Source organism: Thunnus thynnus, chromosome 10 (assembly GCF_963924715.1).
Source record: "Thunnus thynnus chromosome 10, fThuThy2.1, whole genome shotgun sequence".
NCBI lineage: Eukaryota > Metazoa > Chordata > Actinopteri > Scombriformes > Scombridae > Thunnus > Thunnus thynnus.
The window spans coordinates 8,033,654-8,049,484 of NC_089526.1; the positions used below are offsets into that span (position 1 = coordinate 8,033,654).

A 15,831-nucleotide genomic window follows, 5' to 3' on the forward strand; every position below is an offset into this window, starting at 1 on the left:
GTTGAGTTTGTCTACCAGTTTATGTGGGATTATAGCATTGAGAGCAGAGCCTAAGTCGACGAATAGCATCCTTACATATGTGTTTGGATGCTCCAGGTGGGACAGGTCTGTGCAATTGAGACTGCATCTGTCGTAGATCTGTTTCCTTGATAAGAAAACTGGTGGCTGTCCAGATCAGTGAGGGTGATGGCCTTAATATGAGATAGTATAAGCCTCTCAAAGCACTTAATAATAACTGGTGTTATGGCAACTAGGTGATAGTCATTAAAGCTTTTAACTGCTGCCTTTTTGGGCACAGGGACGATGGTGGTGGATTTAAGATAGGTGGGGAATACAGCCTGTTGTAGGGAGAGCTTAAAGATGCTGGTGAACACCCCTGCTAATTGGTCAGCATATGACTTCAGTGTGGCCTGACACCCTGTCTGGTCCTACTGCTATGGTGATGTCTGTTTTCATCAGAATGTATCTCACCTGGTGTGACTGTTGGACGAGTACATGCTCCTCCTTAGGTGGGTCTTTTGAGCTCTCATTCTGCTGTTTTGATTGTTCTGTCATTAACCAAATGGCAAAGTGCCAGTGGGAAACAACTGGCTTTAAGTCTTCCCTCAAAAGCTGACTTGAGATGTCCAAAACGCTACTATTAATGTTAGATTATTGATCATTATTAACAACATAAAAACCGTACCTGGAACCTAAAAATTTAATTCACTTTCTTTGCATGTGGAAGAAATGGTGAATTAATGAAGCAGTTTTCAGCTAGGGGGGTTGAGGCACCACAGGGATTTCACTGGAGACGATTGGAGGTGATGAATTCATAGATAAAAAATGCAAAACTTAAATACTTTTATATGTAAAATAATTAGTTTTTGAAGCCCCCTATAGGTTCTTTCTATAAGTAATCAATTAAAACTGCTGGGAAATGAGAGAAAAATCAATATTTGATGAAAAAAATCCACCAATCTGCTTCAAAAATATATGATACAGTTTCAGTAGAGGTTTTAAATTTTTCCCTCATTGCTGCATGAAGTGTAAAGGGAATTAATGTGCTCACAGCATCTTTTCTCTTCACCTTCACCTGATTTATTTCAGCAGCATCACTGATTGACACTGAACTGATTAACACTGACGTCAGCATATAAAAAACACAGTGCAGTGACTGAAAGACAACTCGTCAGTGGCTGCTCTCTCTGTTCAAGCGTGCAGGGTTGTACTGAGCCTTGGATCATATAGTTTGTCCTGGCAGATAACCCTAATGCTGATCCCTGGCCCTGCTTCAAGCCTCTCTGCCTTTACTCAGTCCTTCAGCCTCAGACTTCCTCGAACCCTCCAAAGGTTCACACAAAAATGTTCGTTCCATTTGTCAAGTATAGTACATAGATGACAGTTTATGCTGTTTACACCACGTGGAGGCAAAAGCAAACAAAACATTCAAATGTGATGCACATACACAGATGAAACAGATGATAATTTTATGTTTTATGTTTTATGTTCTGTTTTTAAATATGAAAAATGGTAGATGACAGATAATGAAGCAGTCACATAGAGATAATTGAGGTATTTAAGTGTGTTTCTTTCGAGCATGTCTTCAAGCGCATTTACAGATTGTTTCTTGACAGGCTGCCAACTCTTGTTTCATTTTATCTGTGAGCACAAACAGAAGGCCGCTCAGGACTGCCAGTTCTGCTATGAAAAACATACTCCGGCCTTTAACTGAGAGGTTTGAGGGTATAGAAGTTTGGTTTGAACTATGGGGGTTTTGTTAGAACGCTCCTTCAGTCCTCCCTCGGCTCCACAGGAGGATTTATATCATACATTAGCTCAAGGAGGCCACCTTGAGTATGGCTTGTGTGCTTGGCAACAGAACAGGAAGGAGTATGCAGTGATAAATTAACACTGGAGAAAAGAATGATGCATTTATTGAGAGAGTTTATATATATATGTTCACCTGCCTGAAGAATTTTGTATTTATTTATTTATTTATTTATTTTTTTAGAAAAAGCTCAGTTATTTGACAAAACAGATAAATCTTACATGGCCTTCACTGTCTGGATGAGTCCATGGCAGCATGGGAGACTAGTGATTTTGTTGTTTTGTGTTTAAACTGACAAGTCATTGTCTCCCTCACTGCTTTGAGATACAGCCTTGAACTCAATCATTTTTGTAAAATTTCTCTCAAAATCTGACACTGAGCTCTAATTTCCTAGTTGCATATTAAAATAATCCTTTTGAAAAATCAAATGCTCCAGCTGCCTTCCAAGAAGAGTAAAACCCCCTGATGCTTTACTCTTCTGCACAACAGACATACTGGACTAAACTGGACCAAATAAAGATGTATCCCCATGGAGACAATTTTGGGTGAAAATCAAATGTTAAAGGCATGGTAACTGTTCTTTCAAATACAAGATATATTTTTTATAAATATTTGAACTTACAGTCATTGGCTCAGATAGGATAGCATGCAAAAATACTACCAATCAATATAGCTGAATTTTAGCTGATTTACTGATAGAAAAGTAATAGGTTATTTTTAACTACGTGTATAAAAGATTTTCAACTGGCAGGGTCTGTAGTTAGTGATGTTTTTTCTTTCCCTCCTGTCTGGATGAGACGACAGCATATAGAAAGAAGTCGAATTTGACTGGTAAGAAACACAAATTTGTTGTGAGGTAATTTCTTAAAATTACAGAGCATTTTGGAGCAAATCCCAATAACCCAATGGCCCAGGTAAGAGGTAATGAAATAAATACAATTTATTTCATTTCAACCTTATTACTTGCCCTTTTGCTTTCCATAAATGGATCCCTGTACTCAGAATGCAAATAAAATATAGAAATACTCATACAAGCCAAAATAAAGAATAAGTCAACTCAAACTGATGACTTTCAACCCCTTTAATGATGGCATTTTAAGCATCACATCTCAGATGACTTAAAGACTTGGGCATTGAAGTTGTCGGTCAGTGGCTTGATCTGATCCTCAGTGTTGGTAATGAAGGGCTTGACCTGCTCCTGCAGCTTGGCAGCCTCAGCCTGGACCCTTTCAACCAGAGGCTGGATCTGGGCCCTGCTGTCTTCCATGTAAGTCCTATGATTGTGGAAGGTGGAAAAAGTGAAAAAACAAACAAAAAAAACAATCACTGCTACTGACTCCGACTTGCATTTTAATAAAGAAAGATGAACTAAAACTGTCTTAACTCCATAAAAAACTGCTGTTGGTGACGACTAATTACATGTGGCACTACATCAGACCAATCAGGGTATATGCCGTATGTTTTTATAGTACAAAAACAACCCTCTTACTATCCTAAGCCCATAATGGTGATTGAACTTTAGCCTTATGTTTTACATGTAATTTATCATCGTAATTATGACTCGTTTATCTTGAAAATTGACTTAAAAGTGACACATTTATTGCTTCTAAAGCCACTTTTGTCAGTGGTGGGATTTATCAATTACATGAGATTTTCAGTATTTTTTAATTTCAAATAATATATGTATTTATATGTATATAGCCAGTGAACTTAAGTAAAAAATAAAGGAATAAAGTCAAATTTTCTGTCACTCTCTGCAATTCATCTTAACACACTGTCCATGTATGTTTAGAGTTTATGATTGAATAATTTCACAAGTGTCTTATTCAACTTGCAGCTTACATTGAGAGGAGTTTAGATTCAATTACTAGTTCATGAAACAATGATGGAAGACTAACGGAGTGCAGTTAGTGTAGGTTGGAGGTCAAGCAGTAGATAATGAGGACAGAGCAAGAGAGTAAAGGTAGATGTTTCTGTTGGTTGTTACTTACTGGGCAGTCTTGATCACCTCAAGAACCTTCTCCACCATGTCCTGGGTTGCGCTGGTGATGCTGGTTGACATGTCATTGATGAGCTTAGTAATCCTGTCCACCTCAGCCTGGACATCATGCTTCACCAGTGTCACAATTCCTGCCTCAGTCCTATATCTCCATACCCATTGTCACTTCCCCAGTGGCTCTCTCCCTCTCTCTCCCTGTGTGTGTGATTGTATGAATGGAGACCAAGCCTCAGCCCCAGGTTTCCAATCTACCAGTACTAGTTTCCCCAGGCCTGCTTTCATAAATTGTTCTACTGTCTCCTTACCTCTGTGTGTCTGCACCTGGGTTCACCTGCTCTATCCCCACGTATCTGGCCAGAGACATGAACTTAGCAGACGTTCACCTGCTCAGCGGGCTGAATATTTGGGAGGCTTTTGGTGTGCCCAAAGACATTCTCCTCGATGGAGAGCCAGAATTTTTTAAGCCCCTCACTGCCATCTGGAAGAAGGATCCTGAGTTTGCCTTAGAATTGGTTTCTTTCAGGTGGAAAATCCATTTAAAGCCTGTTTCTGACCCGGTTTCTCCCAGACTCACCATTCCAGCCTCCCATGTTTCCCTGGAGTTGCAGCTCACCAGCCAGCTCCAAGCCTGTGGCCTGTAGCCTGTATATATCATCTGAAAGAAAAAAAAATGTTTACATTCGGATTTAATTTTGTATTTGTATCTGTTTATATTGTTTTTTTTTTTTTAAATTTGTATTTGTATTTTGTATTTTTAGCTTGTAAATTTGCATATACTGTATATTGTGCTTATAGTTTCAATTCTAATAGTTTTGTGTTTTAGTATTATAAAATTTGTATAAACTGTGCTTATAATTTAAATTTTCATAGTTTTATATTTAATTGTTTAATTCTATTTAACAGCTTTATAAAGATTGAATGTTCAACTCGTGTTTTTTGGTCATTCTCAGCAAAATAATGTGTACATACATACAGTATGTAATGTATGAGCCCTGAGTTTATTTTTATTTGCCTTATTTTCTTTTGGTGATGTCAGTGGTTAATCCATGATTGTTTGTCTACTTATCACAGGGTCAGCTCATGAGACAGAGTTACTCACTTGTGCTGACAGAGCCTTGGACCTATATGTACTCTGTCCTATCAGCAGTTGCTCCATACTGTATCTACAATCTACAGCAGGCTGTGAGACGAACATCTGATAAACTCATCACAAACAATAGAATAGTAGATACTGTAGTTCCCATATGTGTCATCATGTGTTTAACTGCCTGTTACTTCATATTTTTAAAACCACCACACTTAATGTCACCGAACAATGTTTCTACACATTTTTAAATGGTTAAAATTCTTGTATTTTATTTGTAATCCTTCTAGTTTTTAAGCACATACTGGTTTCTGTAGACGGGCAGTAGACAAGGTTGGATATTTTGTGTCAGTAATGTCACTCTGGCAACCTACTTAGCCATCTGTTTTTGTACCTCTTGATATTGTACTCCTTGTTCTGGAACAACGAGTACAATAAACTGATTACAGGAAATTCTCATATCTTTAACAGACGTCATGCAAAGTTTAAGTGTCATTAACAAAAATGGCATGATATACTTTTCAGTGTTTAGAATTCTGCTGTGCTGTTATTTTTAGTAGTAATTCCTTTAAAATGACATCTTGAATTCTGCCTTTCAAATCATATTTGAACAGTGAAAGTTGTCTGTACAACAGCTTCAAATAGCTAAAGTCGGTGTGTTTTGTCTGGGCTTCATTATAGCTCCTGTTAAGTCATGATCTTTCTCTAAACCTAACCAGACCTTAAGCACAGTGTTGTCACACCATAAAAGAAAATTATTTTTAACAGTGATTTGTAATGGTTTTGGAAAGCGGCATATTAATGTTACATGCCTATGGGTCATTCTGAAAACACCATCCATCCTATGGGGCGCACTGAAAACACTCATATCATTTTGGGAGTCATTTTAAATAGACCTGTTGTTTTGGTATGAGGATGTGTTGGCTTGCATGCTAGTTCAACATCCATAAGATTAAAGTTCAGGTCAACTCTTATCTTTCCTTAGTGTGCTTTACACTGACTTCAGGCCTAAATAGCATACTTTTGTGTTTAAAAATGGAGATAGTCTTCACACATACATCTAAATGAACTATTTGAGATTTATGACATATGGGGGAATTACAACAAAGATTTTTTTTATGTTGTCATCATCTTCAAGTAATGCAGTTATCTAGAGTTCACTTGAGCTGAACTTTAGTGAACCCATCATATGACAAATCGTGCATACCTACTGATTCTACAGCGTGTGCCCCACTGAAATAAATGCTCAAAGCCTCCAACTCAAGATAAACCGAACCACTGGCTCTCTCTCTGGAAATGGAAGGATGGACATCTTTTTCTTTCTTTTCAATCTATGTTTCTGCATATATTGTTGTTGTTTTTTATTTCAATGGCAATGGGACAAGCAGAGCAGCCTTCTTCCCCAGAAGTTCTGTGGATTCCTCTGCTCAGCTCTGAGATGCAGTCCTACTCACACCGGCCACTAGGCACCAACGTTGTCACGCACCACTATAAGATTCTCAGAAATAGTTGAGTGGAAAGTGAGCCCTGCCATCCAGTGGTGAAACCATTTAAATGTGTGATTTCAAACTGTTGTTCACTGCCTTGAAGGATAGGTTCACATTTTTTTTACATTTTTCCTCCTGTTAATACTGACCGTTAGAAGATCCCCTCTAAAACCTCGTACAATGTAAGTGATGGGGGACAAAATCCACAGCATTCATTTTCAGCAAAAGTGTATTTAACGGTTTATCTGAAGATAATACGTGGCTTCAGCCGTCTGAGTTAGTCAAATAAAGTGGATATCTTCAACAGTCACACCACTCTGGATTTTGTTTGCCCTATCATTGAAAGTGCATTATGAGGGGATCTCTTACTGGCCCGTATGAACAAGAGGAATTATTACAGCAGGAAAAACATGTGTCAATGTTCATCTGGGTGCCTGACTACTGTTTTAGGACAGACTTGAAAAATTGTGAACCCGCCCTTTGATGACAAACAAATCATAATGTGGTGACAAGTATAGTAACAAAAAGAGGGACTTTAGCACTAAAAACACTGTAATGTTGAAAGATATCTAATTGATCTGGTTAATTTGGATGCTAATTTGAAGCTTCATTTCAACTCCATATTAAACTTTTTACATTTTCATACATTTTTGCAAAGAAAGAGGATTTATAGAGGATATTTTTGAGGATTTTGTCCCCCACCACTTACATTGTAAGTACATTATGAAAGGATCTTCTGATGGCCACTATGAACAGGAGGAATGATTATGGCAAGAAAAAACAATTTCAATGTTCATTTTGGGCACCTGACTTTTGTTTTAAGACAGACTTGAAAAATTGTGAACCCATCCTTTGATATTGAAATCATCCTTAGATAATGAGTGACAAGAAAATAAAACACCTAAATGACTAACAGGAGCCTATTTAACATCATAAAAACAGAGTGAAACTATTTGAAACAATCTACAAATCTAAACTGGTTCGTACATAAATGTGATTTATTGTAGTTACTTAATTTTACGCAACCTGGCAACATCCGCCAACCCGGGGCTCTTTTTGCGTACGCACGTTGCGTCGGTCAGCACAGACACACGCAGAGACATCATGGCGGACGTGTTGGATCTTCATGAAGCGGGAGGCGAGGACTTTCCTATGGATGAGGATGGTGATGGTAATAATATTACTTGTGCACATTAGTGGAATATGATTCCTAACCCCGGCTTTCAATTATGTTTAAATATTGAGGTTTACAGCAAACTGGCATTGGCTGAAAATACACCAAACGCCGGACTGCGTGGAACAGGCCTTCGAGATGCTAACATGCTAATGTTAAGCTAACAAACGCTAGCGATTCATTCAAACGCTCTCTCGCTCATGGTTATTAAAAACCTTAAAACTTACTTAAATAAAACATTTCCAGCTTTCATCGGTTAAGGGTTTTCGGATTTATAGTTAAGAACGCTAACGTAATCTGTCAATACAAACATGAGGAAACTGACAAAACAATTAGCGTGTGATTAGCCGCCGTTAGCGCGTTAGTTGAGTGTCCGTAGCTAGTTGTAAGATGCCTTAATGTAATTGCAGAGGACTAATAACTTGTAACTTAGCCATTTCAACATCTATATAGTGTGTTTTAGTGTCGGTTTCATGTCAGCGGCATGGCATGAAATTTATCCATCGAGTTTTAATTGGAGAACAGCAATGCTGGAAGAAATACTCAGATGCTTTACTTAGGAAAAAGTGCCAATAATTTAAAAATACTTCATCGCAGGTAAAAGTCCTGCATGCAAATTTCTATTTAAGTAAAATACATACGTATCAGTAGCTAAATATACTTAAACTATTACAGTGAAAGTATTGGTTTGGTCCCTCTGGCTGATATATTATTATTATATATGACATCATTAGATTATTAATACTGAAGCATCAGTGTGTAAGCAGCATGTTACTGTTTTAGCTGCTGGAGGTGGAGCTAGTTTCAACCACTTTATATACAGTTAGGTAGTTTAGTCCAGTGGTTCCCAACCTAGGGTTTGGGTCCCTCCAAAGGGTCACCAGATAAATCTGAGGGGTCGTGAGATGATTAATGGGAGAGGAAAGAAGAAAAAACAAAATTCTGATACACAAATCTGTTTTTGGACTTTCTCTCTATCTTTGGTTTTATGTGAAATATTTGATCATTTGAACATTGACTGAAATGAAAGCATGTGAGGAGTTTAGAGGGGAAAAAATCAGTATTTGGTGGAGCTGTTAACAACTCAGACATCTGAAATGTGACCCTGACTACACACTGCTTTTTATAAGACGTCAAAAGCCGAAAAGGTTGGAAACCACTGGTTTCATCTTTAACAATGTGTTGAATTTTAAAAGCTTGTTATATTATCCATTGTGTTAAATTGTCATCTGAAAAGTAACTAAAGCTGTAAAATAGATGTTGTTGAGTAGAAAGTACAGTATTTCTCTCAGAAATGTTCTGGAGTGGAAGTATAAAGTAGTATAAAATGGAAATACTCAAAGTACAAGTTCCTCAAAACTGCACTTCAGTACAGTACTTGAGTAAATGTACTCAGTTACTTTTCACCACTGGATAATAGTAGAATAATGTCAGCGATAGCAACCTCTTGGAGTGCAGAGAAGGATGTAATGGCATGTATAGATTCTGACTTCTTCAACTTTCTTTCCCTCAGAGAGCATCCACAAGTTGAAAGAGAAAGCAAAGAAGAGGAAAGGACGAGGCTTTGGCTCAGGTGAGTTACAGATCTTGTGATATTGACTTAGATAATAATTCTGGGTCAATCAGAATTTTTCAGCAGTGCTGAGTATTCTTCTGTTTTGCTGTTTCCAGAGGAAGGAGCCAGATCCAGAATCAAAGAGGACTATGACACTGTGGAGCAGGATGGGGATGAGCCAGGACCTCAGAGATGTAAGTGCTGCTGTTCGTGTTAAAGATGGGATTAAGTTCAATTGGAAACTTATAGAATAAAGTTTAAAGGATATGTTCACAATTTTTCAAGTCTGTAATAAAACAATAGTCTGGTGCCCAAATGAACATTGAAATTGTTTTTTCTTGCCATAATCATTCCTCCTGCTCATAATGATGGAGGCCAAAATCCACACGCATCCTTCTGTGCAAACATGTATTTGTATCTGAAGCTTATATGAAGCTTCAGTCATCCAAATTAGTCAAACCAGATATCTTTCAATGTGTCTTTTTAGTGCAAAGTCCCTCTTTTGGTTACTATACTTTCACCGCAGCTGTACAGGGAAACACAAAGAGGGAATTTGATGCTAAATAGACTGTAAATGTAGCAGATATCCACTTGAGGGATCTTTTAGTAGCCAGTATGAACAGGAGGAATGGATTACAGCGAGGAAAACCTCTGTCAGTGTTCATATGGGCACCTGACTGTTGTTTTAAGACAGACTGGAAAAATTGTGAACCCGTCCTTTAATGACAAACAGGAACCAAGCAAACATGAAAAACAAATCACAATGTGGTGCCATTTCTCCCTTTATCTTGCTTTCTCTGAGTCTCATCACCTGTATTATTAATTAGTTGACTCTTTACAGTAACGTATCTGTCTTGTCACCATTTATTGTTTTTTACCACCATTACTTTCTCAACAATGTTTTAAACCTGGTGTACACAAATAGGGCTCCAACTAACCATTATTGTCATTATCAATTAATCTGTCAATTGTTTTCTTGATTAATCCATTAGCTGTTTGGTCAATAAAATGTCAGAAAATGGTGAGAAATGTTGACCACTGTTTCCCAAAGCTTGAGATTACTTCCTCAAATTTCAAAGTTTGTTCCAACCAACAGTTCACAACCCAAAGACATTTAGTTTACTAACATACAGGACTAGACATTTGAGAATATGGGGGGGGGGGTTCTTAAAAAATGGCTCAAAACAATTAATCAATTATCAAAATCATTGGCAATTAATGTAAAAGTTGGCAACTAATCGATTGATCAACTAATCGTTGCAGCTCTATACATGAACAACCATATCAGTGGTGTTATGAATGATAATGAGATATGTATTGTACCATATTGGCACTATGTCAACACAGCTGCACTAATTCAAAAATTAAATTATATCTGGATAATACAGTTGCTTGAGATTTGCCAGTGATTACTTTTCCATCTGCAGTGCAACGGGGTTCAACCCAAATAACTTTTGGAACAAGCATTTATGTATTGTCACAAAATAATGTGCTTTATATATAAATGATAAAAGGAGAGAATAAGAAACATCCCCAGCAATCAATATAGCGATGCGCTGCTGCCACAGAATATAAGCATCTGTATCCGTGTCAGTGCAGCTCTGAAGCACCAGCAATCTTTGATATTGGCGAATAATTTGTGTGTGTCAGATACCATGAAGGTACGGTACCATGACGGCTTTGCTCTTTTGTTTAGTGTAGCTTTTCAGCGGGCTCCGTAACAGTGCTATGATTATGATATGAATAAATGTAATTGACTTGCATATCAACGCAACAGTTTGATTTCAAGGTATATTACTGACAGCATCAATTGCTATGAATTGCTCGTGTTGATTCTGAAAATGTGTACTGTTGCACTTATACCAAAGAGGAGGCTGTATCTTACTTATCATAATTCTGCTTGGGCTCATTAGACGACGTAGTTGAAATTTCCGCTCGTTTATGACGTATTTGACACCCTGGTGCCTTTCCTTGTAGCTGTGGAGGGCTGGATCCTGTTTGTGACAGGCGTACATGAAGAGGCCACAGAGGAAGACATCCATGACAAGTTCTCAGAGTTTGGAGAAATCAAGAACCTGCATCTCAACCTTGACCGCAGAACAGGCTACCTCAAGGTGAGACAAATAACCATGTGCCAGTTAGCATGTCTGTCAGTTTCACTGTTTCCTTAAGTTCATGGAAGTCACTGTTTCTTAACATTTTTTACTGACTCAGCCTCTGGTTCATTTACTTGCTCTAATAGGTTACTCATGAGGTTTTTTTTAAATACATAAAATAGATATAACCAGTCAAAGTACACCTCATTTTTCAAATAATCCAATGGATGACCCCTTGTATGTTAAAATGTGTGAGCAGCTCTTGTGTTATTTAAAAGTCCAGGTCAAAGAGCCTTTTGATTGAATATCAAATTGCTCTAATCACAAACAACTAGCTTTCTTGTAGGGCTGAACCGTATATTACAGCATCAACATTGCAATGTAGCTGATAAATGATAAACTGGAACACCATTTGTACACTTGATTGGAAAATTAACTTAATTTATGCACATAATTGTTAAACAAATGAAGTAGAAAGAAGCAATTATTTAGTTTTCTAGAAAGAAACCCGAATGGTTACTCTGTTACTAAGTGTGCCCTGCAATTGTTTGTACAACACTTGGCAGCTAGACTAATTTATTTGACCATTTATGGCGACACCACAAAGCCATGTACAAGTTCAAAGCCAGAGAAAAATGCCGTTAATGAGCCAAATGTCTTTTTTTTTTTTAAATGCTTTGGCTGAAACTATGCTGAGACAAGCTCCCAACATCATGTTGTCTCAACCAGAAAATTAAACTGCCCCAGTTTCTCTGAATCACTCTAATTGTTTCTTGAATGATAAATTATTTCCAAATAGAGAAGCAAAATCTCCACATACCCAGTTGAATAATGGAACTTATGTAAGAAGGATAAATATAAAGAATTACATTACAAAAACAGTATTGTTTCATTCTCATCCTTCCTGTCTGGTGGAACGAGTCGTTTGTTGATGTGTGCAAAGCCAGACTGCTTCTAAATTGTGAAAAAGGTCTTTGCTTTGTCATCACGAGTAAACCTTGCTGTTGTTCCTACTTGCTAATGGCTGTTAAACCATAATAAGATGTCTTCATATTTGAACTGCAGTCTCATTGTAACAGACTGTGTTGAAAGTGGAAGAGATGGTTACATGCCAAGAGAGACAGAATGAAACTAATCTGATGTTTTGCAAACATTTGCAGTGTTCAGAATGTATCAGATTTTTTTTAACCCCCCCTATGCTTCGGGCAAGTTGACATTTACATTGACCCTTTTTTTTTTGTTGTAGTTTTTTGCCGCCTAAACATTTGCCTCCACTTTGTTTTAGCCACAAGGTGGCAGCATTGTTTTGATTATGAAGTAAGAACAAAGCCTCTTCAACCCTGAAACTCTTTCTCCAGTCATTTCAGCCGCACACACACATTGATTTTCATCACAGACTGTTTGAAGATTAACGTGATGCAGCAACAATCTCATACATTTAATTGATCGTCTTTTTAACATCTCACATTCACAGACATAAAATGTATTTTGTTGGTTAAGCTTTTAAGCTATGGTTCAAAATATGTTTGCCCAGTAATCTCACACTGTGGTTTCAGAGGGCACATTTATACCAGTCAGCCTAAAGACTATTATTAGGTTATTGAGTGATCACTAGCTATGTTTTGTGTGCTGTGTTTGTTTTTTTGTTTTTTTAAATTGTGAAATACTGCCAAACTTCCAATGCAGTGTTGCCATAGATGTGTAATAACTCACACGGTGTCCTGATAACTGTCCCCAGGGGTATGCTCTTGTGGAGTATGAGACATACAAAGAGGCCCAGGCAGCCATGGAAGGGCTCAACGGTCAGGACATGATGGGCCAGCCTATCAGTGTCGACTGGGGATTTGTCAGAGGCCCCCCCAAGAACAAGAGGAGGTGAGGGTGATGTGTTATCTGTGGAGACAGTGACTCGCTGGTAAAACAGTGTTAATATTTTACATGTCGCACTTTGTCAAACTGCATATTGACTGGACGGACTGTATATTCTGTCAGTACACCTAGTTAGAGATTATTATAATACAGATTGGTGTAGCAATTTGCAGTTTGAGTGTAAGTAAGTGATATATATTTTTCTCAACAACCAAAACAGTATTTTTTTTTTTGGTTAATCCGATGGGTGGTTTTTCACAGGACTGGCGGACGGAGACGCAGCAGAAGTCCAGACAGGAGGCGGCGTTGAGTTTGGCGGTTGCCATTGGACGGAGGTGTCAGTCACTTTGACAGGCGCTTTATAATCTTATCTTCTCATACGAAGATAAATTCAGATTTCTTTTTTTGTACAATATTTTTCAGTAACAGTTGTATGGCATCTAGTTGTACAATTTCAAATATTGAGATGAGGAATAACAAAATAATAAATTAGCTGAACACCAGCTTTAGAATTTTTTTTCTAGTCGTGTCTAGATGGTAACCCTAGATCTGCAAAACACTCGTGAGATTGGCTCTGACCCTGATATTTTACAAGTAGGTCTATCTGCGGACTCACAGTACTCTTCACGACACGGTTGCCGTGTAGTGAAGTGGGTGTGTCTTGTAGTGAAGTGGATGTGTCGTCTGAGTCTGCAAGACTGCAATTAGACCCCTCTCATATTTTTTGTACTGTAACCCTAACCATCTCACTTCTCATGCCTAAACCCAACCAACCGAAGGCAAACGAGTTCTAGCCAATCAGAGGCAGAGTAGGGTGGGTCTTTGCGGAATGCGCGAGAGTTTCGCAAATCGAGGGTTACCACCCAGACATGACCGTTTTTTTTCTCAACGCAACAGACAGTGAAACTGTTTTTACTTTCAACACCAGCTTGTAGGTAGTACATGTTCATGATTTTCATTTTCCCTAAAAATGTTGTTTCAGTTTGCATACTGTTATGTGTATTTTATTGTGCCTGAGTATGTTGTTTTGTTTTATATAACTTGGGGAATATTAAACTTTTTAAAAGGAAAATGTGTGCTCTGTTGTGTGTTTTATTTAGCACTGCTAATGACGTAGGGTTTACATCATCCTGGATGACCTCACCCAGGCATTGGTGCCGCCCCAGCTATTTTGTCAACTCCAAAGCACCTGTCACTCTGGACACAGTGCTACACTCATAGGCTATCTGGGAGAAAAGACCTAACCCTTTTTTTTCTACAGCCAATTGGCAGGCGAATGTTTTGTACTCTGTCATCCTCATTTGTTTAGGGGGACATCAGTCAAAGTCTCTGTGGATGACCATTGGTGCTTATTAAGGTCAATAAAATAGAATCTTCTCTCTGGTTGGCTGCTTCTTTGTGGGGGGCGGGCTTAAAGCTTCGGTTGACGTTGTTGTTGTAAGTGGTGGAGAAATTACTTTGTCGGTGGTGGTCCGGTTTGGGATTTTACATTTAGTTCCACCTACGGAGATGCTGAAAAGTTAGGAATTGCAGGTCTGGGAAACGTATATGCTGTTCGCAAGTTCATACTTGTCGGGAAACTAAATGGGACGATGAAAACAACATCTGCTAGGCCGTTCAAGGTAAGCAGTAAAGGGATAGCCTACTCTAGCGTTAGCGTTAACGTTAGCTCACGTTAGCTGCTGATTAGCCAAGCTTGAAGTAGCCACTTGCTCGCCAAACGTTAATGTTCGGTCTACATACCGAAAAAACAACACTTCTCTGCAATGAGCATTCATGCACACGTTTGACAGTTTGCCAAAGAGATGATTAAATTGTCTATTGCTTGTGAATAAAGTTCCTGGGCTGTGTGTAAACGGTGCGTGTATCCCATGCGTTTGAACGCATCAAATGCGTTTATGTAAGCATGCGTATTGTTCGCTGATATTTTGCCTCAAATCCATAGTAGCAGGCTTAAAGTTAGCATTTAAGACAAGACATCATCAGTAGCATTGAGCTGCATCTACTTGGTCATGGTAAGCAGGTTGGCGAATAGAAATGGTCGCTGAACATGACATTAGCTTTATGAGATGCCAGCCATAGTTGTGCAGTTTAAACGCTAGATTTTAAAGTTTTGCTGAATGGGATGTCATTTCTGTATTTTCCAATTACAAGATATGTTTTTATCATTTATAATTAATTATAAACTTGCTTTCTGAGAGCTGGCCGTCACGATCCAGATTTTATTTAAGGTGCACAAGTGATGTAACATTTGCTTCAAACACCCCGACTTGGAGAAAATTGCCTGTTAACTGTTTGCACTCACTCATGTTTATTTTATAACTTGTATCCAAAACGATTGGTTTCATGTACTGAGTCAAGTCAGAAGCACTTGGCAGTTCTTCCCAAACCTTGCTGCCAGATATGTGTGATTACTGCCAGAGCTGGCTGGTCATTAGGTTCAGTGTTCCTTGCTCGTTTTGAAACTAGGACTTGGGGTTATTTGCCGACATTTCCAACATCACCACTATGAGAGAGGGTTGCGTTACACTTTGCCTTGAATTATTCAGGGCTTGTATTTATGGGCTCTTTTGTTTGCTGGGACACCAGGAGAGACAGTCAACATGAAAAGTAGGACGTAGGTACAAGTTCTTTACTGCACTTGGTGTACAAGGAATGTTTGTTGTCAGCCTGTTGTTAACACATGCAGCAGTAATTAGAAACCTCATCTTACAAGGTTGATGGAATTTCAAGAAGCGAGGTATATTTTAATAAGAA

General features: G+C 38.3%; 3 protein-coding genes across 7 annotated transcripts in view; 2 read left to right on the top strand and 1 right to left on the bottom strand.

The window, feature by feature from the left end:
• Window positions 1-1,970: 1,970 nt before the first annotated feature.
• On the bottom strand, window positions 1,971-13,056 carry LOC137190959 (type-4 ice-structuring protein LS-12-like). 2 transcript variants are annotated; one of them, XM_067600712.1, is made up of 2 exons: window positions 3,802-4,457; window positions 1,971-3,084 (listed from the first exon to the last, which is right to left on the bottom strand). In XM_067600712.1, the coding sequence occupies exons 1-2, from the start codon at window positions 3,870-3,872 to the stop codon at window positions 2,913-2,915; spliced, it is 243 nt and encodes an 80-aa protein (XP_067456813.1). In that variant the 5' UTR covers window positions 3,873-4,457; the 3' UTR covers window positions 1,971-2,912. The 2 variants fall into 2 exon arrangements, 1 of the variants encoding a protein (XP_067456813.1); XR_010930328.1 differs by lacking the exon at window positions 3,802-4,457 and adding an exon at window positions 12,919-13,056 and having other exon boundaries at window positions 2,937-3,084.
• Window positions 7,428-14,146, top strand: rbm8a (RNA binding motif protein 8A). 2 transcript variants are annotated; one of them, XM_067600711.1, is made up of 6 exons: window positions 7,428-7,545; window positions 9,068-9,127; window positions 9,226-9,303; window positions 11,087-11,223; window positions 12,944-13,080; window positions 13,336-14,146. In XM_067600711.1, exons 1-6 carry the CDS (start codon window positions 7,485-7,487, stop codon window positions 13,382-13,384), a joined length of 522 nt encoding a protein of 173 aa, XP_067456812.1. In that variant the 5' UTR covers window positions 7,428-7,484; the 3' UTR covers window positions 13,385-14,146. The 2 variants fall into 2 exon arrangements, with proteins under 2 accessions (XP_067456812.1, XP_067456811.1); XM_067600710.1 differs by having other exon boundaries at window positions 7,431-7,551.
• Window positions 14,147-14,479: 333 nt separating this feature from the next.
• Window positions 14,480-15,831, top strand: part of otud7b (OTU deubiquitinase 7B) — a 32,042-nt gene continuing 30,690 nt past the window's right edge. For 2 of the 3 annotated variants that reach the window (XM_067600707.1, XM_067600708.1), the window contains exon 1: window positions 14,483-14,696. The gene's annotated coding sequence lies outside the window, so the exon portion shown is untranslated. Of the gene's footprint in view, window positions 14,697-15,831 lie in introns of all 3 variants that reach the window. The other variant, XM_067600709.1, reaches the window with a different exon arrangement.

What these genes read in the sequence shown, in the direction of transcription:
- rbm8a (XM_067600710.1), top strand. Translation starts at nt 7,485, where the DNA reads ATGGCGGACGTGTTGGATCTTCATGAAGCGGGAGGCGAGGACTTTCCT. An exon ending in AGGACGAGGCTTTGGCTCAG is followed by an intron (nt 9,128 to 9,225) that starts GTGAGTTACAGA and finishes TGCTGTTTCCAG; the next exon opens with AGGAAGGAGCCAGATCCAGA. An exon ending in CCCCCCAAGAACAAGAGGAG is followed by an intron (nt 13,081 to 13,335) that starts GTGAGGGTGATG and finishes GGTTTTTCACAG; the next exon opens with GACTGGCGGACGGAGACGCA.
- LOC137190959 (XM_067600712.1), bottom strand. Translation starts at nt 3,872, where the DNA reads ATGTCAACCAGCATCACCAGCGCAACCCAGGACATGGTGGAGAAGGTT. An exon ending in GAGGTGATCAAGACTGCCCA is followed by an intron (nt 3,085 to 3,801) that starts GTAAGTAACAAC and finishes CCACAATCATAG; the next exon opens with GACTTACATGGAAGACAGCA.